At 38.3% G+C, this 24,060-nt stretch overlaps 1 protein-coding gene across 2 annotated transcripts in view; it reads right to left on the bottom strand.

Moving 5' to 3' along the window:
- The window catches only part of NALCN (sodium leak channel, non-selective), a 258,985-nt gene that overhangs the window by 126,544 nt on the left and 108,381 nt on the right, over positions 1-24,060 (bottom strand). For both annotated transcript variants that reach the window (XM_072976491.1, XM_072976492.1), the window contains 3 exons: positions 23,771-23,902; positions 10,317-10,484; positions 5,503-5,694 (listed from right to left, as the gene is read on the bottom strand). In XM_072976491.1, coding sequence (XP_072832592.1) covers positions 5,503-5,694; positions 10,317-10,484; positions 23,771-23,902 — 492 coding nt within the window. The remainder of the gene's footprint in view (positions 1-5,502; positions 5,695-10,316; positions 10,485-23,770; positions 23,903-24,060) is intronic.

Genomic DNA, 24,060 nt, shown 5'->3' on the forward strand with positions numbered 1-24,060 from the left:
TCAAATTTCTCAGTACTTCTTTCAATGCAACTCGAAGCATGATTAGCCATTCTGGTGGGGAGAGGAAGCAGGGAAATTAATTTGTAATTAAGTGTTTATAGCATTGACTGCTTATATTGTATAACTGCTTTGGACATGATTTTATAAGTGAAAATTCAATAGAGAAAGTAATGAGCATTTAGAGGATGCAAATTAAGAAAACCTATATCAAATAAATAATATTAAACTTCAAGTACTTTGTGTTAGGGATGGTAGTGTATTATTACTTACGAATAAAAACCATCCCCATTTGTACGTATACAAAACAAATGAGGCCTGTTTATTATCATATGAGTAGGAAATTAAAAGAAACGAAGATATTGAGCTGGTTAAAGATCTACAGCGGATGTTTACTGCATGCATTTTAGTAATGCAGACGAAAGTTACTCTGGATACTAAGCGGAGGCATAAACAGAACAAGACTGAAGTGAAACTGTGCACGTAAGCTTTTGCCAGGCAACCCTGAGAAAATGCAATTTGTTTCTGCCTTTGTTACAGAAAGACAGGTGGCTCTTGCCTACACTAACCTGTCTTACGACCTGTAGGGGCTGTTCCATCATGAAAAGCTTATCTAATTGTTCTCCTCATAATATAACCTATTAGTCCCAACAAAACAGGGACGGCGGCGGGATGCCTCCTGCCAGCAGGATTTGAGCCTACTTGTTATTTCTACTTAGCAGTGCGTCTGGTCCAAATTACAAGAGAAAGTTATTGGCTTGCGATGACAAAGCTGTTTTATTAAATTGTATCAGTATGCCATTCTTTGTTTCCCCACTGAAAACACTTCAAACTCTTCTTGTCCACCTCATGGGATTTACGCTGAGGCTCCGCTGGCTGTCTCCTCCCTGTCTCTACTTTCTGATGCTACAGACCCCCCTGGCACAGTGCTACGTGCTTTGGGAGGCGTCAGGAGAGGAGAGCACAGGGCTGCCAACCTCAAGATGCTCGCAGTCTGGTAAGAGGATAAGACCCTGCAGGCATGCTGATGGGAAAGGGTAAGGCAGTGATGAGGGCTGATGGAGGTCCTGGAGCCCTGGGCAACAGTGGAAGGGGGGCTCTGGTACCCCAAGCCTGATACAGAGGTTTGTTTTGGTCCAGTATTGTTATCCACTCTTCATTCAAACACCTATTCACTAGCTACCCTGTGGCAAGGATTGTGCTAGACAAGGAGGACTGAATGAGCAAGACAGATGGCCACCTCTGCCTTTGAAAGGTGTGTGTAGGGAAACCCTGAAATACGAGCCCAAAGAGGTAAATGGAGCCAGAGATAAAAATGATACTGAAAAACCAATTAAAACTGTTTGTTACCTTGAGGGAAAAGATAAACAGGAGCGTGTCATGAGACATTTTACATCTTAGAAGGGTCTGTTTTACTGCAAATGGAGAATGGGCTGCAGTGTGGCCGAATGAGGCAGCGAGACCTCCCGGAGAGCCGGTGGAAAGACACAAGTAGGGGTCCCTTCAGCTTCTGCTGTCTCAGGAAGCCCCTGGGGTCCTTCAGGGTGGGGTCCACACACCAGGTAGTCACTCAGCAGCCCGGGATGCTAATGTCTTCAATGTCCCTCTGCCCTTCCAGCGTTCTCTTCTTGGGATTTGGGAAGGAAACCATCTTCCCGGATCCATGTCATCTCCCCTCAGAGGGGTTTCACAGTGGGCTGCTGGGGCCCAGGATACAGTCAGGGCCAATCAAACCAGTGCTTGGTTTTACATCCTATCCCCTCGAGAGACCACGCCCCCTGGACAGCTGGGTCAAGATCGTGTTCCAGAAACAGCCAGGGTAACAATTTCCGGGGCACAAATGCTGAGTCCCTTCGCCACGCGGGCTCCTCCTTTCCTCATGACCAGTCCTCTCTCAAGCCTCCCACGTGCTCCCACGGTTACTTCCCTGCATCCCACGGCCCTGCGCAGGCTGGGGGCGGCCGGCCTCCACGGTGGCTTGGAGTCAAGTAAAGAGGATACAAACAATCGCTGATTTTAAAAAGTTCTGATTTTACGCTGGGATGTATTACATGATTTTTTTTTTTCTTGTAGAAAAACCTGTTCCCTCAATGTGCTGTGCTTTGGTCAATAGCATACTCAGCCAACCTACCTCAGCACCCAGCCACTGGGTACCGAGAGGGATGTCGCCTGAGAAAGGGAGGCAGCAAGACCCCGGGAAATTGGACATTGGCTGTCCCGTGTTTTTAACCATCCTTCCCGATGCTGATTTTCTCTCCAGGAAGTGCCCTCAACTGATGGTGCTTTATTTGACTGGGAATGATAACGACTATTTTTTGTAATTGTAATATTTTTAGCATTTCTTGCAAAATGTGGTTATTTTCCACGGCTTTAACCCTCAGTTGCACTCATGTGCAAGGAGAAATCTACACCTTCTAGTCACTTCCAGGGTCTAGGCTGTCAACGCTGTCAGCTGCTCAGCCACTGATTAGGGGCCCCCCAGTCGCTGGCTGCTTTCATTAAGATGGTCAAAGCAATCAGGCGGAAAAGCACAACCGAGTAACTGGAGATCTGAAAATGCAATGCTACTTGATTACTATTGTGGCTGGAAAATTAGAACAAATCTCAAGGGGCTAAGGCGGGGCTGCGTCTAAAGCAGCCTTGTCTTTGACGGAGAGGCTAATATGCCAACTTCACATATATTATATAGGATATCACTTTTTTAATGCCTACTAAGCCCAGAGTTGGGTTATTTTTGTATATTATTCAATACACACAATGCTATGAGGAAAATTCTGTGTTCACCTATATTTTAGATGTGAAAAAGTAAAAGCTTAAAGAATAATGTGTTCAGTGTCATATACCCAAAAAGTGATGGAGCAGAAAGTGTAGACTTTGATCCACGAAGCTTTTATATGCAGGCCCATAGCCCTTATTTGCCACTTCAATATTCAAAAAATATTCAAAATACCAAAAGACGTTGTGTTTTGTTTTGTTCTGTTGGGATCATTTGGTGGCAAACGTCGGATCTGACTTAAGACTTACTTATTATCTTATTTATCCTTCTTTGTCTGAAGGTTAATGTTTCGCTACAGAAATAAAGTTCTGGTTACAGGGTACTGATTCAGACAACTCCGGAGGCTGTTAGCACCCTTATAATATCTGGACTATTCTGAACTCCAAACATCATCTGGCTCAAAGAGGTTGTGGGTAAGGGATATAAAATCGGTGAGGTGAGACGAGGGGAAAAGATAAAAAATGAATATGCAATTAAGATAAGACTGTATAAATAAAGAAGGGAACTGAGGGCTGTTTCCTTTTAGTACTGGAACAGCGGCTGAGCCGTAGTGGGTGCTGAATTAAACTGGCCTGAGAGATGGACAGTGACACCAACAAGGACAGAGGTCTGTTCTTTGTGTTTAACCCAGTGAGGGGGCAGTGAGGGGCAGACTAAGAGAAGGTGGCCTCGGTGACGCCACTGTCATCATCTTTGCTTGCATCCCTCTATCCCGGGAGGAAGAGCTGGCCCTCCTGTGGAGGAGTCTGGCTCCAGGCCAGTCCCAAGTGGCCTCACCATGGGCAATGACAAGGCTCTGCCTGGCAGGCTCAAGGGGAAGGAGCTGCCCTCCCCACACGGTTCCGGGGCACAGCCGGGCACTGCAGTCTCTGGAGGGAGTTTCAGGAAAGACACAGGCCCCCTGTCACCAAGCTCACGTGCACAGTTGCATCTCTGTCCCAGGTGCCTCTACTCTGAGGGCTCCTCATAATGGGGTGGGGTGGGGTTCAGCTGGGACACTTTTCTCCATTCTGACTCAGTCCTCCTTCACTCCTAGCTCTTCCTCCAGTCAGCCCGCATCCCTTCCCTGGTCCATAAAAGGGTGGGAACTTTGTTCAAGGATCCCTCCCTCCCCGCCTGGCGGGCTGATCCACCTGCCGCTCACCGGTGCTGCCGGGCCAGACGCTGAGCGGCGGCGGCGCCTGCTCCTGCCCGTTGCCTGCGCGGTGCCGGTCAGTCAGCCAAGGCTCCCTGGGAATTTCGGTTTGGCTTGTCGTCCTACAAGACCACCTCGTCACCTGACAGCTCAAAACCGGCCTAAGGCCAGTCCCGCCGCCAGCGCCCTGCCTGCAGCCTTGGGGAACCTTCCGCTGCCGCCCTCTTTGGCTCACACATCTTCACTGCACTCTGTTTGCTCTCTCTCCAGTCGGCATTTAATCCCCATCACGCTTTCACCAATTTAAAAGTTCCTTGGCTTTATGTCCTCTAGCCCTCGACTAATCTTTCTCCTTTAAGTTCTGGAACAAGACACGGCTCAGTTCAGACCTTCAGCACATGCTGTTCCCATGTTCTCTGCACTTCGCCTGGCTCCGTCCAGCTGGTCTTCACCAACCTCTTGTTCCAAGAAGCCTTCCTGGGTTTTTCCATTCCTGGTTATAGACCCCACCTCTGGGGTCCCAGAACACCTTGCATTTGCCTTTATTAAAGCCCATCATGCTTTATGTTTACTTACTGGTTACCCTCTCAACTGCGAATTCTTGAAAACTGGGAACTTAATTGTGTTTATGTCTCAGGATCACCAAGATTACCTGGCTTTTGACAGATGCTCAACAAAAGCTTGGCAATAAGTCACAAATTTAGAATAAGATTAAGAAAAGTAATAACCCAGAGTATATTAAGATCTGTTAAGATTAAAAAATAACCTGGGCTATATTAGTCTATCTGTTACATTACAGACCCCTTTGCCCTCAAAGCTTTTCTTTTTCTTTAAATATATTATATATTGCTCTTACCCCAAGACTATTCTTCACGATAATAGGCCTTACTATTTTTCAGCTTACGGTGAATATAAATATATCTTTGTCTTGGTCATTATATTCTTTTCATGTGTCTAAATCCACATGGAGTTAAATTTCAGGAGCCTTCTGATTAGGGGCTGTATTTTCTACATAAATTCTCTTTACGGATTGATTGATTTTTAACTTTCTTTTTAGCCTAAGTGAATTCTAACAAGAATACAGAGATATGAACTTGATGATCTTTTAAAGATACTTCAAATATGAAGAGTTTATGAAATTTATCATATTGAAAACTTAACTTTCCTTCTAGATTATGCCTGACCCAAAAGTATATGAACTGTAGGACAGATTTAAAAGGTTACCTCTCACAAACACAAAAAAGCAAACTTAAAACAGTTTTAAATTACTAACTTGAAAATTTCACTATATCTTCATTTATAAGCGCTAAGAACCCTAGCTTCCATCTTTACTGGTTTCTGCATCTTATTCTATCAGATTATTTCCAGAAGTTCAGAATTGACACATCATCTGACAAGGCTGAAAATGTGCTCAAACACCTGCAGACATTCTGCAGAAGAGACCACTGTGAATATGAAAACCGAATTACTCCAAATTATCAAAAATATGACCATATTTTAAAACCACTGTGAAAGTGCAATTACTTAGATGTCAATCATTATTATTAAACTAAGAGTAATTGAATTAAACTGACTGCATTTTTTTTGTTCTTACCCTTGGAAACGTTGTAAATCTGTCCAGCTCTTCGACAAAGCAGAACATCTGCAGACTAATTGCTGACATGACGATCAAGAGGCTGGCAGTAAATACAACCAGACTCCCGAGCTTTTTTCCAGGACCAAATATCTTGTACACGAAGTCTTCTAATGCAGGTGAAATCTTAATGAGCCGAACAACCCGAAGAACCTATTGTGGGAGAGAAAAACACAGGTACTCCATCATTTATTTACACTGAACTAAATAGGTTCATACTAAAATCTCATTTTTCATAGCACTCAGTGAAATCATACTTTTCCATCTGGGCATCTAGTGATGAAAAGTAACAATATAACAACTAAGCTATCAGTCTTTCTCAGTGCCTGCCATAAAACAAGAATTCAATAAGTCCCAAAGGAAGGAAGGAAGGAAAATGGTGACAACTCAATGTTTTAACATATGATGTGATAATTCAAAGTGACATTCACTAACACATACTGTTGAAATGAAATTGGTATTTTTTAATGTTCAAATATCAAAGAAGACATTTGATTTAATATTAGCTATGTTCATTGTCTCATAAAATAAACCATCCTAAGCAGTAGTGTATATTTATCATGAAATTTTAAAAATCCTTCGATCAAGGAGTCTTTATTCATGGCTCAGACTGCTAGCCTAAGAGCCATTCTATGCTTTCTTTAAATAACAGAGCTCTCTGAATTTCAGCCTGGCAAGTAGCTACTCAGGGCCACAGACTGCATTTTCCTGCTCCACTTGTATCTAGTTGTGGCCAGTAGTCTAGGTTCAGACCTATGGAATGTGAAAGGAAGTGATTTTTGCAACCTTTAAATTAAATTAACTTGCCCTGGACACTCTTTTTATATCTTCCTCTGGCTGGAAAATGGAAACAACTGGAATTGCGCCTTTGGACTAGAAATAGAAGACTTGTATAGAAGACGATAGATTCGGTCCAACCCGACAGGCTGGCTTCCTCAATGACCATGTGGAATAGAGCCACTTGTTCACCCTGGACACTGTACAACTCTTGGAGAGAAACACATGTCTATCTTATGTAAGCCTTGTATTTTTAGATATTTTTATATGTGCTTAGCTTGTTATCTAAACACACATACATATATTTAGATGTTTTGCATATATCTGCATATGTATGCAAAAACTCCCACCCGTAACTAATTAATTTTCTCATTCACTTAACAAGTACTATTATGTGCCAAACATTGTGTTGGACAAATAAGATTCAATGGCTACTATTACAAAGGGAATATAACACAAAGATACAGCTCGTAAGGGCACGTCTATAAGATTAAAAATATAAAGTAAAATATAATTAAAAGTTGAGGTATAATGTATTGAAAAGAAGAATTTTTCAACAAGTCTAAGATGCCACTGATTTTTTTTTAGGTACTGCTGAGAAATTTAAAAATGCTGCCACAATTACAGTATAACACACCACTGATTATAAGACAGATCCCAAATTTAGAGACATTAAAAGAGGAAAATTGTGGTCTTGGCATAAATGAAGTATGGTAAGTAGAATGACCGTCCAAGATGGTTCAATATCAGTAAGAGCTTAAGGTATGTGTGAAGGTGTCTTATGAGAAGAAAGATAGTCTATTTCAAGTACAATAAGGAAATGTTTTAAAAACCTAAGTTTTAAACTTTACACCTATAAAATAACATGCTATGGATTTTTCCAGCATCCCTAGCTTCCTAATTCTCCTGATTTTCCTCTGGCAAATCATTCCTACTCTGCTCTTAGCTCACGAGGTCCAGAAGGGACCTCTTGACCCTGATGATCCAGGCCTGGCCAGAGCACTCACCTTGGTCATCCTCAGAACCACTGTGGGACTTATAAAAGGTGTCCTATTTTTTATTCTCAATTGGCATTACTGCAGGAGCCACATAAACCCTGAGCATCTCTGTCACCATATGGAGAACGCAAGCTTAAGAATGATACTAACTCAGAAGAAAGGTGAGTGGGAAATGTACTGATTTCATGATGCCCTGAAATGATATTATTGATGTTAAATGATGCTAGCCTCTGAATTTTGCCATCCCTAAAGCCACATTTACTCCACCCGTACCCCTAGATTTTGAATTTACAGGAAATACTGGTGGCAAACCTTATTCCTACTTTCTGCAGAACACAAATAGTGTGGTTTTTAGCTGCACGTCTAATAAACTAATGAACGAATGTTTAAAGAGGTTGAGAAAATATCTATTTTCTTCATTCTAATTTAAAATACTTCACCCAGTACGTAAAGAAGAAAATTTATGTGCGAAATCATGTTCAAATTAAACAGTATACCACAGGGATGGCTAAGCCACCAGTTTTTCCTGCTATAATGCTTAAATTAAAACATGTATTTCCAAGTCAGAACATAGTACACTTAGGTCATCTTTCCAAATAACAGGCAAACAGCTTTATCATAAGAACTATTAAAATAATAACACTCATATTGACATTCAGAATAATAATATGGAAAGATTTCACATTTTTATCAGATTTCTTTATTCTCAGACATAAATGATTCAGTATCTAATTGTGAAACAGCTTAGTCCAGGGAAGTTTACAGAACCAATTTAACTGGTTTATTGCTCAAATTTCAGTACCATGTGTTTTCTCCACTTGTATCAAAATCATATTTAGGGGCTTGCCTAAGGATTTTTGAATCTTGTCCCAAATTCTGGAGAAAAAAAACAGCCTATGCACATCTGTGCAATTTTGATAAATTAATATTTCATTAGCTGGAAAAATAGAACTTAACACAATTCCCACACTGGTGATATGATCGGCATTTTCAGAAGGGTAAGATTTCACATTGTTTTTCCACGGAAAGGCCAAAGCCTCATCGGTGACTCTAATTATGCCTTTTCATTTATCTGGGGATAAGCATGCTTTTCACTCTATCTACCCAATAAAGCCTTTTGACTCTGTGTTCCTACAGATATGTAATCATTTGGTTTCTTTCTTTCTAGTCATTTTTTTCATTTATAGGTATTTTACATACATATATATATAGCTATATATATTTAGCTATACATGTTATATAATTTTATACCATTTTGCATTTAAATAAGACATCATTTCTAAGTTATTACAGATTCGTCATAATCATTTTTATGGTCAAATCGGTGTACAACTTACTAAGCTATTCATTAAATGTTTATCATTTAAACAGTTCCTATTTTTTTCTCTCATGAACAATTCCAGAATGAATATCTTCGTATGCAAAATTTTGATCTACTTGTAACTTTTCACTGAAAAATTATCTGTGAGGAATGATTAAGAATTTTAAAGCTCTGAATATATTTTATACTGTACTCTTGCTGAAATGGGCATTGATGTCTTTCTTAATTTGGTTAATTTAATAGGTTTGTAAAAAAGATATGTTGTAGTTCTGACTATGAGGCATATTTTCTGTAATTATGGACAATGATTCTCTAATGTGGGTACTAAATGCTCCTGCTGATTTTGTGAATATAGGCAGCACTGCCCAAGAGCATACAGTGACACAAATGTTTGGAAAGCATATTTTGTATCAAGAATTTTCAACGTGTGTAAGTCTCTTGTCCCAGCCATCTCACTTATGATAACCAAGCCTGAGGATACAACCCAACAAGGGACAAGGGACTTCTGTATAAAGATGCTGACGGCACTGAAAGCTTGACCTATAAGTCACCTCTGTGAAGCTTGGATGTGACTGCTGGAGGCTCAGCTTTTCATGTATGTTTGTGGGGTATGTTTTTCACTTTTGTGAATTATATTTTCATGACCTTTCCTCCAGGTATCAGCAGTGTTGAGTTTCAGTTTGTGACCTAGTGGCTGAAGTTAATAATATTGCTCTGAAAATGACAGCTTCGGTATCACCAATGAATAAGCTCAGTGAAGGTGGAATGCATTTTCTTGCATCTAAGAAGTTAGAATCTTGTTTCTCTGAAGCTCTACTTTAAAAATTCTACTGCCATTTTATTCTCCAACAATTTTTAAATATCCATTAAGAAAATAATGGATCTGATATTCACATGATAAACCATAAAAATTACCAATTTCGAGTCAAAAAAAGACTATATTTGAGATTTTAAAAATTAGGATAACCCATTTACATATAGTTTGACCAAGTATTTAAAAGAACACTCAGCACATTGCTATTATTCAACAATTACAAAGAACCTAATTAATAATTACTTTTGTTTACTGAATAATTATAAAGTAATATGATTCAATACATCACGTTTGAAAAAATAGACATCTAGTCATTATAAATAAAGTAAAAATAAATATTGTTATTTAATCATCACAAATAAAGTAACAGGCACTTATAAATAATAAACTATGACTAATTACAATCTGTAAAGGTAAGTTTATTTCTGCTTATTTCAATTGTAAGTCAGTGTTGAGCAAACACATTTAGGCTTATTTGGAAGGGAGATCTACACTTAGAATAAAATTCATATTTCCTGCTCTTTAAAGTCTGTGTCAACATCTTATGTAGTTTAAAACTTGGTATGTATGCACAGGTGTATAATATTCATGTGTATATAAAATGTGTATTATCTGTACACTGTGCTAATTTATGAACAGTCCATCCCCACTGATAAACATCCCCATTGATTACCATAAATTTTTAGGAGTTTTAAAAACAATGTTAAAATTTTTGAATGCACTGTTTTTGTATTTAGGATGTCACTGGGCTTATCTCAAGTTGGTATTTACTATAGTTGTTATAATATCTGGTTGTTAAAACATAACTGGCATTTTCTCTGGAAAGAAAAGAATTCTAGAGACAAACAGGCATGATTTGTATTACCTGAAAGTACGTGAACTGAGAATGATAAAGATCCGGATAAACATGAAGAGTGGTTCCAACTACAAGCAGCAGCTCAAATTTGTGGAGAGACGAGCTAATGTACCCAGTAAATCCCAAACACCATATCTTCAGAAGGGCTTCCAAATCAAAAAGGACTGTAAAAGCCACCTAGGAGAACGAAGAAATGGTTAAAATTGGAATCTAAAACTACAATTGATTTCAAAATATTTCATATGTTTTGTTAGTATATGAATTTCAGCCGCTATCATAACAGGGAGGAGCCCACGAGGATCCAGAATGGTATTTCTTAAAAACATAGTTTTAAAACACACCAACTAGAACATCACAGACCAAATATATCTTAGGCAATCAGATATATATGTTAAAATGTTAAATGTTTCTGAGTGGTACTTCTTCATTGTTCAATATTTAATATTATTTAAAAGTCATCACTATTTATAGAATTACTATATATACAGAAAGGCTGCATTTTGGTATAATTTGTATTTTCTAAAAATAAAGTTTCTATAGTGCATATGGTATATTAGAAACTGACTTACATATTGCTTACTAAGTGTAATTAAACTAAAATTAAAAAGTTTCTATATTGTCTATGCTTTGGGCCACATAAACAGCAGAGAAATTTGGATTTTATACTAAGCAATTTATGTGTGTGTGTATGCACACATGAATTAATACATTAATATACATCTACATTATTAATTAATGAACAATCAATATTACTATATGAATAAATTAGTTAAACCTCTTAATTTATTACATTCATTCTATAGATTTGCTACTACAAATAACAATATTATTAAGTATGAATACAAACACAGCATGCTGTTTTTTTCACTTGTCCTATGGGTAGGAACACTCATTTTATAAAGAAGTTTACAAATGGAATTAAAATGGCAATACATGATTAACTTCTAATTAAAGAGCACAAGAGTTAATGTTGGAATTAGTCATACATATCCCTCCTCGAAGATATCAGATGATCTGCTGGAGACAAGAGTAAAGCATGGGTTGCTTCTCTTTTTCAAGGCCAACAGAGAAGGAATTTTCTTCCACACACATTTGGAAAATGTGGAGAAAGTCGAGTTTTAATAATAGCATTTTTAGGCACAGAATACTAACGGGAGTGCAGATGGTTAACTTAGATGTGAGGAGGAAATTAGCTTTACTTCTCAATCGAGCACTTCTCTAGACCCAACTTGCTAAACTGACATAATTTTAAAAAATGTAACAGGGTAATACATTTTAATTGTGAAATAATCTCAAATACACAAAATATTAATACAATTCCTTGGCCTCCTTTCTCAGATGATTGGTGTTAACCACCCTCCTCAGTTACCTCCAGTGTAATCTCAACATATATAATCACGTAATGGGCTTGCCTTTTGTATGCGACTTTGCAACTTCTCACTGACAATCACAGACGTCCCTCCAGGTTAAGAGATACAGGTCCTACTTATTCTTTTTATCAGTTGCATAATTTTGCATAGTATTCAATGTTTGTTTAATTCAACATTTTCCCTACTGATTCATTCAAGGGTGGTACTTTTTTAGTCAGGTATAGTCAATTTACAATGTTGTGTTAGCTTCTGGTATACAGCATAGTGATTCAGTTGTACATATATATTCCTTTTCATATTCTTTTTCATTATAGGTCATTAAAGGTACTGGATATAGTTTCCTGTGCTATACAGTAGGACCTCATTGTTAGTCTGTTTTATATATAGTAGTTAGTATCTGTAAATCCCGAGTGTCTGTGAGTCTGTCTCTGTTTTGTAAATAAGTTCATTTGTGCCCTTTTTTTTTTTTTTAGATTCCACATGTAAGTAATATCCTATGGTATTTTTCTGTCTCCTTCTGGCTTACTTCACTTACTGTGATGATCTCCAGGCAAGGGTGGTACTCCTGGGATAAGAAATCATCAGGAAAAATGGTTAAGCATTTGCTATTTCAAAAACAAGACTGCACTGACCACCCTTATACAATATCAGTTTTTACTGGGTTTTCATATCTATAAATAGAGTCTCAAACCTGGCATTTCTGGGATAAAGGAAAAGTCTGTGCACTTTAAATTTTAGAAAGTATTAAGAGATTACTTTCAAAATATTATATTAAGTCACTTGCCTTTCAGCAAAGTAGGAAAGTGTTTCTTATCCTAAATCTGCACGATCACCAGAAGTAATCACCCTTAATCAAACTTTTGCTTATCTGTTCATATGTGTACTGACGATTTAGATTTATTTTCTTTTTAAGACAAAATTTCTGTTCATAACCTTGCCAATTTTCTATGGTGGTGTTGTTTCTTTCTTATCAGTTTTTGAAGTTGTTGATATTAAGGACATTAATCTTTGTCTGCTATGAACAGCAAACATTTTTTCCCTAGTCCACAAATTGATTTTTAACCCTAGTGGCATTAGTTCCATAAGCACTTTAATTTGTATATAGTCACATGTGTCTGTCTTTGTAGCTTTTTTCTTTACCTTTTACATACAAAATAAAACTTTAGAAGAATTACAATCAAGTCTTCATATCCAGAAACACACTATGTTTTTCTCTATTTATTTGGACTGTATATTTTAATAAAAATTTCCCCATAAAGATATGTTATTCTTTGATTTTGAAATTTATTTCTATGGATTTAATATTCCAGTCACTAATGCAAATAAATTTTTTTACTTAAAAATTTTTTTTACCATTCTACCTAGTTATTTCCAGTTGAAAGAAAAGCTACTGACTTATTTTCATTGATTTTCTCTACCCACCTTACTAGATTCTTCTATTAATTCCAATATTTAAAAAAATCTCTTGGGCTTTATAAAAATATGTATATTTCATCTGCAAATGATATAAGATTTTTCTCAAGATTTACTCTAGAGTTAAATGTATTAACTCTTTAGCTATAATGATATAGCCAAATAAATGCTAAGTAATGTGGTAGTAATAACTAGGATCTATAACATAGTCTTTATTTTCAGTAGAAGCTTCTCAGCCTTCATGTATAATTGTTTCAGTGAGTTTGGGTAATAATTTATGTCGTGTTTAAGGACTTCCTTTCTCTTCACTCTACTGAGAGGGCTTTAGCCTTTAATTCATTAATTCATTGAGACGATGAAATATATCACAAAAGCCCCTGATGTTGACCATTTGTCTGTTCCTGGAATAAACCCTAGATGCTTATGCTGGTTTTACTGGATAGCATTTTATTTCTAACTTTTGTAGTTACTGTCATATACAAAATTGGTCTATAACTTTACTTGGACTACCATTATCAGGTTTGGGTTAAACCTATGCTGGCTTGATCAAACTTATTGTGGAGTTTTCCTTCTTTTGTATGATCTGTAATTTCTTAAATAAAATAAGAATTATCTCATCTTTGAAAGCAGACAAAATCCAGCAGGAAAACCACATCAGAAAGGAAAACCAGTCCTTTTTGTAACCGTAGATCAAAGCTTTCTAATGTTCAATGATCCACTTTCTAACCTTGTCCATCAACTTGATAGTTTATACTTTGCCAGGAGATCGATTTCCTCTAGATTTTCAAGACCTGTATTTAGGGTACATTTTTTTTTTCCCAGAAAGAACTGGTACACCAGTGGGCAGGACGTTGCTTACAAATTTGGTACCTCTTTAAATCAATTTCTTGGCTGACATTTCTCAGATCTGAAAAGTAGCATGATTTTAACTCCAATCCCAAGTGAGGGCAGGCTTGTGCTGACAAACTTTCAGTAAAGCTTCCTCCTTTTCTATTCATCTGGAGTCTAGGTCAAGACTGTAGGTTTCCTCACATTTGCTTCTGAGGGATGAACACTTTCCTTCTCTCACTGAGGTACAGACCTCATGTGTCCTGATGTTATGTGAGGTGGGGGTTAGAGAGTTTCTCTATTCTGACTCTTCACCTTGGGGTCCAGCTCTCAATGGCAAGTTCTAGGTGACAAGGACATGCAAATGCCATCAGAGCAGCCACTGGCTTAGTGTCCACCAGGTGTTCTGCACTCACATGAGCACTTCATTCTTGGTGTTGAGAACATTCCTTAATTTTTTGCACGTTCTGCTAAGCAGCAGTTAAAATGTTTTAACATTCTGGGTGTCATTTTTAGTTGTTTCACAGAGAGATGATTTTCAGCCACTTTTGGGGGCCACCTTGTATGTATTTCCTATAATCAATATACTATTTGAATTTTGTGTTTAAACATAATCATATTTTCTATGATTTTTAATAGGAAAATTCAACCTGCTTACATTTAATGTACGAAGATTATCCCTTATGTTTACGGCCTTACATTTCTAGTTCATTGTGTGTCATTGATATTCATCTTTTATCCTTTTCTTGTCTTTTCTGGTTTGGTCACATTGTTAATTTCTTTCTCCCCCTTGTTTATTTGGACTCTGCTTTTCTAATCCCTCAGCTTAATTCCCAACTGTAATAAATCCATATATACTTTTTACTATTGCATCAAAATTAAAATAACTGTAAATTCCTTCCCAATGAGTGAACAGATTTGCTTGTTCACTCATCCCTCACACCCTGGCCAGTCTACAAATGGCCCGGTAGACTTCTGTCACCCCTACGCTCCACTGACATCATAGTCTTCCTAAATTCTGCTTTTTCTGAGATCATCCACAAATTTAATTCTAGTTTCTTGAATTGTAAGTATTCCTTTTTTATCAGGGTCCCTAATTTGACATCTCAATTATCACCCTCCATTTAGATCCAATACCCACTGCTTTTATTTCCTTTTCATCTTCCCTGTCCGGCTCTGTGGAGTGTGATGAATGTATCTTATGCTTAGCATACCTTGGGGTGGTTTCCTCAAATAAACATCAAGGGTTGTATTCTCTCTCAGTCCTTCCTTACCTAAAATGCATTTTTAATACTGATACAAATATTTTGGCTGCATACAGATTCTTGAGTTGTGGTTTTTTTTCTCCGTGACCTATCTATCTATCTATCTATCTACCTACTTACCTATCTATCTATACACACAGGTTCACTGCCTTCTACTTTCCAATACTGAGGTTGAGTCATCTGAAGCACAGAATATTTATCGTGCTTCTGCAGGTAATTTAAGCCTGTTCAGGGGCTTACAAAGGTCTCCTCTTTATGCTGCAACCAAGGAAGGTCACCACGGTATGCCTAGATTTATTTAATCTCTCTGAGACTTGGTGAACCTTTCAAGCTACAGATATATGCTTTTCCTCAGTATAGGAAAAATTTCTTCTCTCATTTATTATTACCCTTCTTCTGTCTGTTCCCTTTTTCCTTCAGGGGCTCCTTTTATTCACATCTGAGTGGCTAGTCTCTTGATTTTCCCTCATCATTTCTACCATTTCTTTATTTTTTTCCCCACTTGATCTCCCATACTACTAATTAGCTCTCATCAACAACCATGCCCTTTTCAGCTCATTTTCTGAAAATTTTAGTCAAAGTTCAGAAGGTTTTTTTTTTTTTTTTGCCTAATTAACTCTCTTTGTGACATTGAAGGAAAAAAACAATCCCCAAAACCAAAAAACAAACCTCCTCTCTCTTCCACCAGTCCTACTTGACTAGGAAACTTCTCTACTGGTGTTCACCTCGGATTTCCCAGCTCCACCCTCAGTTTCTGAGCCCCTTTGTGTGAGAATGTTTCCCTTTGCTTACCCAGGGCTATGCGATTTTGTTTGTTTGTCTCTAATGCTCTCTTGAGCAGTGGTAAACGAGGGATAGTAGAAGGCACCGTGGTTCTTGTGGTAAATGACCGGAGAACCACGGCCCCTCTGCTGGGCAGCAGGAGGATTCGGGTGGATCGCCCGGGACCACAAGCAACCAGTGGGCAGATGCAACTCCTCTGCAGAGTCAGGGGCCAGAGGACCCGAACCCCTGCCAGAAGTGTTAACAAGAGGTAATTCCTCTCTAGCTCTGGCTTCTCACGCCAGGCCCTGCAACACTGTGAACAAGTCCAGTCCCTGCTCTCTCCCCAGACGTCTTGGCAGATTTCCGGAGAAGATGAAACTTGGATTCTCTGTCCTGAAGGTCCCCCTGCAGCCTGACCCGGCTGTTGTGTTAGCAGAGGGAGCAGCGACCGGCACCCACACCTCCACCTCTCCCTTCACCCTGTTTTCAGGCTTGCATTCCAAAGGGAGGAACGTAATCATATCAAAGTGGCCTTTTCTTCAAAAGTAAGGAACTATCAATAAATGTCTGAAATATGTCCCCAAAGATTGTCTAATTATATATAAATACAACTAATCACTTTACTAACTTCGCATTTGCTATCAAAAGACAGAGAGAACGATCTGTGAAATGATCATAATTCATAATAAAATATGCAGCTGGATCCATTTGCATTCTTATTTGCCTGGTGGGAAAACTACATGCTTTTCAAAGACACTAAAAGGCATGAAAGATTCAGCCAACTATTTTGTGATTATGTAGACATACTCGTATTTCCTCTGGTTTTCCCCACTAGAATTCCTGATTCCACTTCTCCTGGGAGCAAATGCCTTGTTTTTAACACAGTTAGTTAATTGTTACAAGCTAACTCTCTAGTTCTCCGAGAAACAGAATAAATCCCAAAGTGGTAAAGTTTCATGGAAAAATATTATACCTAAAAATATATCTAGCTTATTTGTAATTATGGTTATTCTGGTGGACAGAAGAATTATGCCAAGAGTGGAAGAAGGGATTTAGGAAAATTAAGTTGTCAGTTATTTTAGTGTAGGTTAGAGGGCTTAGCATAGGATTTTAGTTCTGTGGAAGGTAACAGTTCAGAAGAATCAGGGTAGAGGTGGTGAGGAAGTAATTTTAGTAGCCTCCTCTCAATGGGTGGCTCCAGCCTGTGTCAGTGGACTCAGCCTTGACGGTTGCTGGACGGGGTAGAACTAGCTACAGTCACGCTGCCGGCCACATAAAAGGGAGAAGGCCAGCGGGCTGTCTGCAGAACCCAGCTACCTGGAAGGGCTCCCCATAAGCATCACCTGACCATGTGTCTAGAGGTTTTCTGCAAAGTGTAAGCAGTCAGCGTTGCAGCCTGTGGGATGGTGGGCTTCCTCCCATCCCTCCTGGCCCGGGAGCACTCCACAGCCTTGGCCCCTAACTCTGCTGCCCCCACATCGAGAAGGTCACAGTGGGACCTTTCCTCTGTATCAAATCAGGGAACATCACACCATCTGTGGGCGCTTACAAGCTGAAAGTTGTCTTTTTAAGGGTGAAGGCAAGATTTGTAAGAGTATAATAAACTCTCCATAAACATTTTTGTCGCATGACTAGAAAAAAACCTGAAAACAACACATGAAAAAACTGTAATACTTCTTTCTTCTTACAATTTTCCTAAATCAGTGTTTTGCGATCTTTTTTTTAACCCCCTCCCCCACCAAGGAGTCTTTTTAGGTATTTTGTTTCTAATCACCACACCATAAGGAATTTTTTGGCACAGATACGTTCTAAATGTGTTCATATACTCCACAGCTCCGTATCTACTTTATACGTGGAAAGAGTAAGTTTCTTTTGGCCTCCCCGAGAATAACTGTTATCCCCTTAGAGTTGAGAATACACTTAAGTTAGGTTTGTTGTCACCATAGAAACTATTATTTTCAGGAATGCAGGTTATATGAATTCTTTAAACACTACACTTTTCATATTTATTTTCCAAATTTTCATCTCATAATAATATGTATGCCATTTAATATATACCAAAACAAATCTAGTCCTCAAGAAAATTATCAACCAAGGAATGCAGATTTAATTAAAACTAAATAAAATTAAATTAATTTAATTGAATACATAAAAATGAAAGGAGTTACTATTCTAAGAAACATTATTATATTTGCTCTGAGGATGAAAGCATGTAGCTTGTGAAAAGTTTTTTTTTTAAGAATGAAAAGTGCAAGAAATCCATTTAAAATACTTATTTTCCAAAAGAACTTGTAATTGGATTTGTAAGGCTAGCAGGTTAAGACAACGAGATGATTGCCAAGTTTCTGAAGCTCAGGAGAAAAGTAACTGAATGGACAATGACATGCTTAACATAAATGGAGCAATGGAAATTGTTCTGCCCTTTTAATTCAATGAATAATGTATGAACATTTATAGGTGACAAATTATAAATGAGCTGATTGTGCCACACAGGTGTGAGAAGATAAAATGGAAAAAAGAGATACTGCCCATATGTGCAAAGATACTTGAAATATGTTATCCAAGATTTGTGTTGCAGACTCTATTTCATAATTTCACAGAAACACAGTGGATATTCATGAGAAAATGAATGCATATTTAACACAGAAGAAGATCAGAGGACAAAAATCACAAGAAACCCAATTCAGGTCACCCTATTCTAAATGAGATTCAGATTAAATAACATCCAAGTAAATGATTACCTGCATTGTTCCAGAGGTTTCTGTAAATCACCTGCTCTTAGTTTATCAGGTACCATCAGTATTCTAGACGGTTATAGAGCAAACTTAGATGGATCCCTGAATTGCTGAAAAATGTCATTATTCTATTATTTTTCACCTAACAAGATACTGCCCAAATCCTTTAGAAACACATGAAAAAGCTACAGTCAGAAGAAACTTATTTAATTAAAGTTTCCCAGAAAATGGAACTAAAATTTGATGAAAATATGAAAGACTGCTGGTATAGCAAGATGAGTTACTTTCAGAATTCAGTCATTTCTTGTGATTAATGAGCTGAAATATGGGTGTCAGGTTTTGTTGGAACTAAAATGAATGGCTCTTTCACTTAATTTCATTTTAACAAATATCATAAAGCCAAGTGTCTTCAGAGGAACAGAGAAATCAGTTTTCTAGAAAAGATGACTTCCTGTAAGATGGCAAAATGAGTCCATGCTTTTATGAAAGCCTTTCTGCTTCAAACACATAACAATCACAGAGAAAACAGGAAATCAAAGAGACACCCCAGAGTTCTAAACAAGGTAAACATCTCTCTTGATCCGAAGTGCAACAGAGACATGCTGTTCAAACTGCTCACTTCATTGTTCTCTCTCCTGCCAATTTGTGAGTTTCTTAAAAGAGGAATTTTCTTAAAACTGTTCATCTTCTGTGTATAATGTCGTGCTGATAAGTTTCTGCTAAGTTTACAGTCTAGTGGATATACAGATATGTTTATACATTTTTACACAATAGGAAAGTATTAATTTTATTATTCATTAAGAAAATGAAACTATGTATTTTGAAATATAATTATGTTCATTAAGACAATGTGATTTTACATATAATATAAATAACAATGGATTATCTTAGATCAAAATGAAAACTTCTACAAAAGAAAGTAAATCTTTACCTCCTTGTGTTTATGCATAGCATAGAAAACAAAGAAAAGTTTTTCCTGTTTCTTAACTAATTCTAAATTTAGGTTAATTAATCCAAAGTAACAGAACATGTCCCCAGCATCACAACAGAAGCTAAGCAGCTTAATTTATGCTTAAAGGATGTTTTTTAGACTGTAAGCTGACTCCTAATGGGTAAACTGGTTTCTTTTGAATTTTCAAAATAATTTACTCCAGAATATGTGGGAACTCAAGAAATTACTTCTCTGAAAGCTCATGGCCTCCTGTGCTCTATTTTAAAGACAAATTTTCCAAAATATTACATAATTCTATTACCTTAAATACTATATCATTTTTGTCCATAAACTTGAATTGCTGTTATTATAGCCATTTTGAGGATTAAATGAGATAATGAATCCTTTTAAAGCACTTGGCAACATAATGGAACCTCCAAAAAAAAATGGTAACTCTTATGTTGTTAGTTTAACTATATTTGAATTTAACATATGGGGATGTTAGTTGACACACTCTATATTTCTACAGCTTAAACCAACATAAAGTTCCTTGCTTATTTTCATAAATAAAGCTTCACTGGAACAACCATTCTGAGACCATTTTCTCCTTTGCACAAAAGCAGCAGAGTTGAGTGAGTGAAGCAGGGGGCACGTGGCCTGAAGAGCCTGCAATGTTTACTCTCCGGCTCTTCCAGGACAAGTCTGTTGACTTCTGCCTTAAACTCAGACCACCTTTACCAACTTTTTAAAAAGAGAATATTTTATAAAACATTAAGTGTGATTAAAATGACTTATCCACTCTCATTTGAAACAAACTACTTCGGCTCGTGTACAAGTTTCTGCCACAAAGAGAAGAGACAATGTGATGTGAATAAAGCGCAAACATGCTTTGGGAAACTCAGATGCCCCCAAATCAATCAATAGATGTGGAGCAAATTCTGAATGTTTCAGTAGCTCATGAATAAAGAAGTTATGTCTATATAAATATTTTTAAGTGAACTAAATCACCACCATGTAGTTTATTATTTTTAATTTTTAAGGATTCTTTTTTTTAATATTTATTTTATTTATTTATTTTTTGGTGGGGGAGGGAGTTAATCAGGTTTGTTTGTTTGTTTGTTTGTTTACAGAGGAGATACTGAGGATTGAACCCAGGACCTCGTGAATGCTAAGCATGCGCTCTACCACTTGAGCTATACCCTCCCCATCTATACTATGCAGTTTATTAAATTCAAATTTTCTTTCAGTGGTTTGGGAAGGGGGCAATAATTAATTGAAACATAATATATAGTGGATTTTACTATAGAATCCTCTCTTTCTGATTTTTTAATTAAAAAAAGAAAAATGACAAGGATTTGGACACTTAAATAGTATCAGTGAATTCTGTAATATTAAAATATTTGAAGTTTTGTTGGAAATTCTTACAGCATGATCATAAATCAGCTAACATATATAAACACATTAGGAAAGAGATCAACTTGTACATGAAGAAATTAGGTAAAATTTACTGGAGGATTTCGTTTTGTTCTTCTATGCCCAGTGTGTGGCCTGTGTATTTGTTCTGTAGGACTGATTCAGCATGACTGAGTACCCACCCTGGGCTGGGCTACTAAAGAAATGTTAGTGGAATCTCTAATATCCAGGGAGCAGATACAGACTGCTCCTCCCAGAGGGAATGGCGTAATCTCAACCATGAGTAGCCATTTCTGCTTTTATTCCAGGCACTTTGGTCATCAGCCTTTTAACCTCTGGTTGTAACACTATTGTACAATTCTTCCACCTCATCTTCCTACCTCATTCCACCTGGATCCTTGAACTAACGTTGGTTTCTTTTTCTGTGTTAAACAATTTCTCCTCCATTCTCAAATCTTTGCTCACAGAGTCTGCTTCCTACGTCCTTGCCTCCACTGGTTCTGTCCCAGATGCACCACTTCCCCCACCACCCTTTCCAGATGCTCCAGTGCCCGTATGGCCATGGAGGATAACGTGTGGATGAGCAAGAGCGCCCCATCGGTTACTCCCCAGTGCCCCCTGGAGACGAGCTCCCTCAGGTGAAAACATCCTCGTACATGTGCCCCCTGTGGCTGCCCTCCACTCACCTCTCTTGTCAGTCACTTTCACAGCCCCGGCCTCCACTCCTCTCCAGAGAACTGGCCTCATGCTCCATGACCTGGGTCATTGTGAAGATCCAGCCAACACCTTACCTTCATAGTTCCCCACCATTTTTGCCTTGACTCTGTCATTCACTTTGAGCCACCCACATGCATATACAGCACTCTAGATTTTGTATTTAATTCCCTTGAATTATTCTGAAATCCTAAATCCTGGATCCCATTCTCTGCTCATGACTTACCTCACAGCTCTCATATTCCATCCCTTTAATTGTACCTGTTCTTTGACCACTGGAGACCCCGATCCTTCATTTTTGCTCTTTTATTCTCTTTTTTTCCCCTCTTTTCCTATCCAACCTAGACCACAGGGTCATCATTTCATCTCCTTTGCCAACCACCCATATTCCTGGATCCCTTGTCTCTCAGCTCCACCAGCCTGAAAAAACTCTAAAGCTGGACCAATCTAAATGTTGTATTTCCCCTCTTTATGTTGGCCTGAAAAAGTCACAGAGCTGTCTCAGTTGGCATCACTATAAATTTGTAGTCTCAATCCTCAGTGTTGCATTTGATGCATCTGTAATTAGCTTTTTTGAATTCTGCCCCACACCCGTTTCCTCTCTCCTTTCTCCACAAGCTTCCCACTCTACTGTCTCATCCTCAGGCTGGATGGAGACCTTGCCTCCTAGCTGGATGTAAACAGACAGAAACCACTTGATCAGGAGTCCGTGAAGTCCCACCCCTGCATTAGAAATTCCCTGCAAGTATGTTTCCTTCTGCTTTTAATGAAAATCCAAATTTGCTGGATTTGCAGCAAATTGTACCCATTTTCAAGTGTTGGGCTGGACATCATTTCTTGATGAGCCCTGTTATTGGTTCTCCACAGCACAAAAAAACTTGTTATTGTTTACTGTATATTTTTTGCTAAACTGCAAACTCCACACACAGCACAGTAGACTCTACCCCAGAGAAAGTTCTGTACTAATGATAGTTTCCTCCAGGAAACAAACTTCCACAAAGAGAAGAACTCATAAATGAATCCTTGAAATTTTCTTGATACCCGCTTAGATGCTTATATTCAATAGCTGTATACCATCAATTCTTTTTCTGAAAAGTATATGTGTGGGTGGATTGAATTTTTATTAACCCAATCCATTTTCAAAAGCACTGAGAGAATTCTGGGTAATAAGAGAACCCAACTATAAGGCAAATTTATTTTCTATGTGAAAAGCGCTTTTGTAATAAAATAATCAAATTGCAATTTTTCTGCTTTTTAAGTTTTCTTTTTCACATATTGGATTTCTTGAAGTGTAGCACAGCTGGATATGCATACCTCACTTAGATGATGAAAAGTTTTCTAAACAGGTGTATGTCAATCAGTTTTTTCATAAATAAATAACCACTGAATTCTAAGATATATTTTAGAAATAATTGTTCACACTGAAAAATCCTTTCACACTGGAAATCCTTAAAAAATATTTGAGAATCAAACATTAACAACGTTACCCCATCAATAAGAAGTACTATTAAAACATTCTAGGATGGTACAGAGGGTGCTGGGAAATGCTTATGTAATCACTAAAGCCACCTGTCCCTGCCTTGACATCTTTAGCACGGTTGTGACACATCAGATTTTGGAACAGATTTCCATTTCCTTCCCAGTCCCTCCTTGGTGCTGTTGTGCTGACGTGCTCATTTACAGCGTTCTGAATCTGTGCTCGCTTACACTTGGTAGGAAACAGACTAACACAACATGACAAAGGAGAGGAAAGGAGGGATGGACAGGAAAACAGCCAGATGGCCAGAGTAACACCCCGGGCAAGGGTTGCGATGGCAACTGTGGGCCGATCACTCAGGCCCCGGGGGACAGGAAACAAATTGGGCATCACCGAGTCGAAGGGAAATACTTCAGAAGCAGACAGTGAATCACCTTCGGTCAAAGTCAAGTAAGTAATGAAATGAAATGAATGTTCTGACTTATCGAAGGCACTGTCCCCGGCCGAGGGTCACCTCTCCCCTGCAAAGTGACCGGGCCGCGAGCTGCTCACCTCCGCCAGGTAGAACTCGTCGTACTGCCGTTTGAAGCTCTCTCCCTTGTGATAGTTGCTCGCGGCCACGATCACGTCCACGGTCACCATGCTCAGGATGAACATGTGGAAAACGGATGACCGCATCATTTGCTGTGGAGGCAAAACAGATGAACTCTTAACCAAGAAACAAACCTACGACTAAACATCATTAGCTGCTGAGAGCTCCATCTGCCGCGTCCCAGGGACCTGCTGCTGCATGGAGCAGGACTTCTAAGACAGCCTGAGGACTGTCACTGCAGAACAGTCCG

The sequence above is a fragment of the Vicugna pacos genome, chromosome 14 (assembly GCF_048564905.1).
Source record: "Vicugna pacos chromosome 14, VicPac4, whole genome shotgun sequence".
Classification (NCBI taxonomy): Eukaryota; Metazoa; Chordata; class Mammalia; order Artiodactyla; family Camelidae; genus Vicugna; species Vicugna pacos.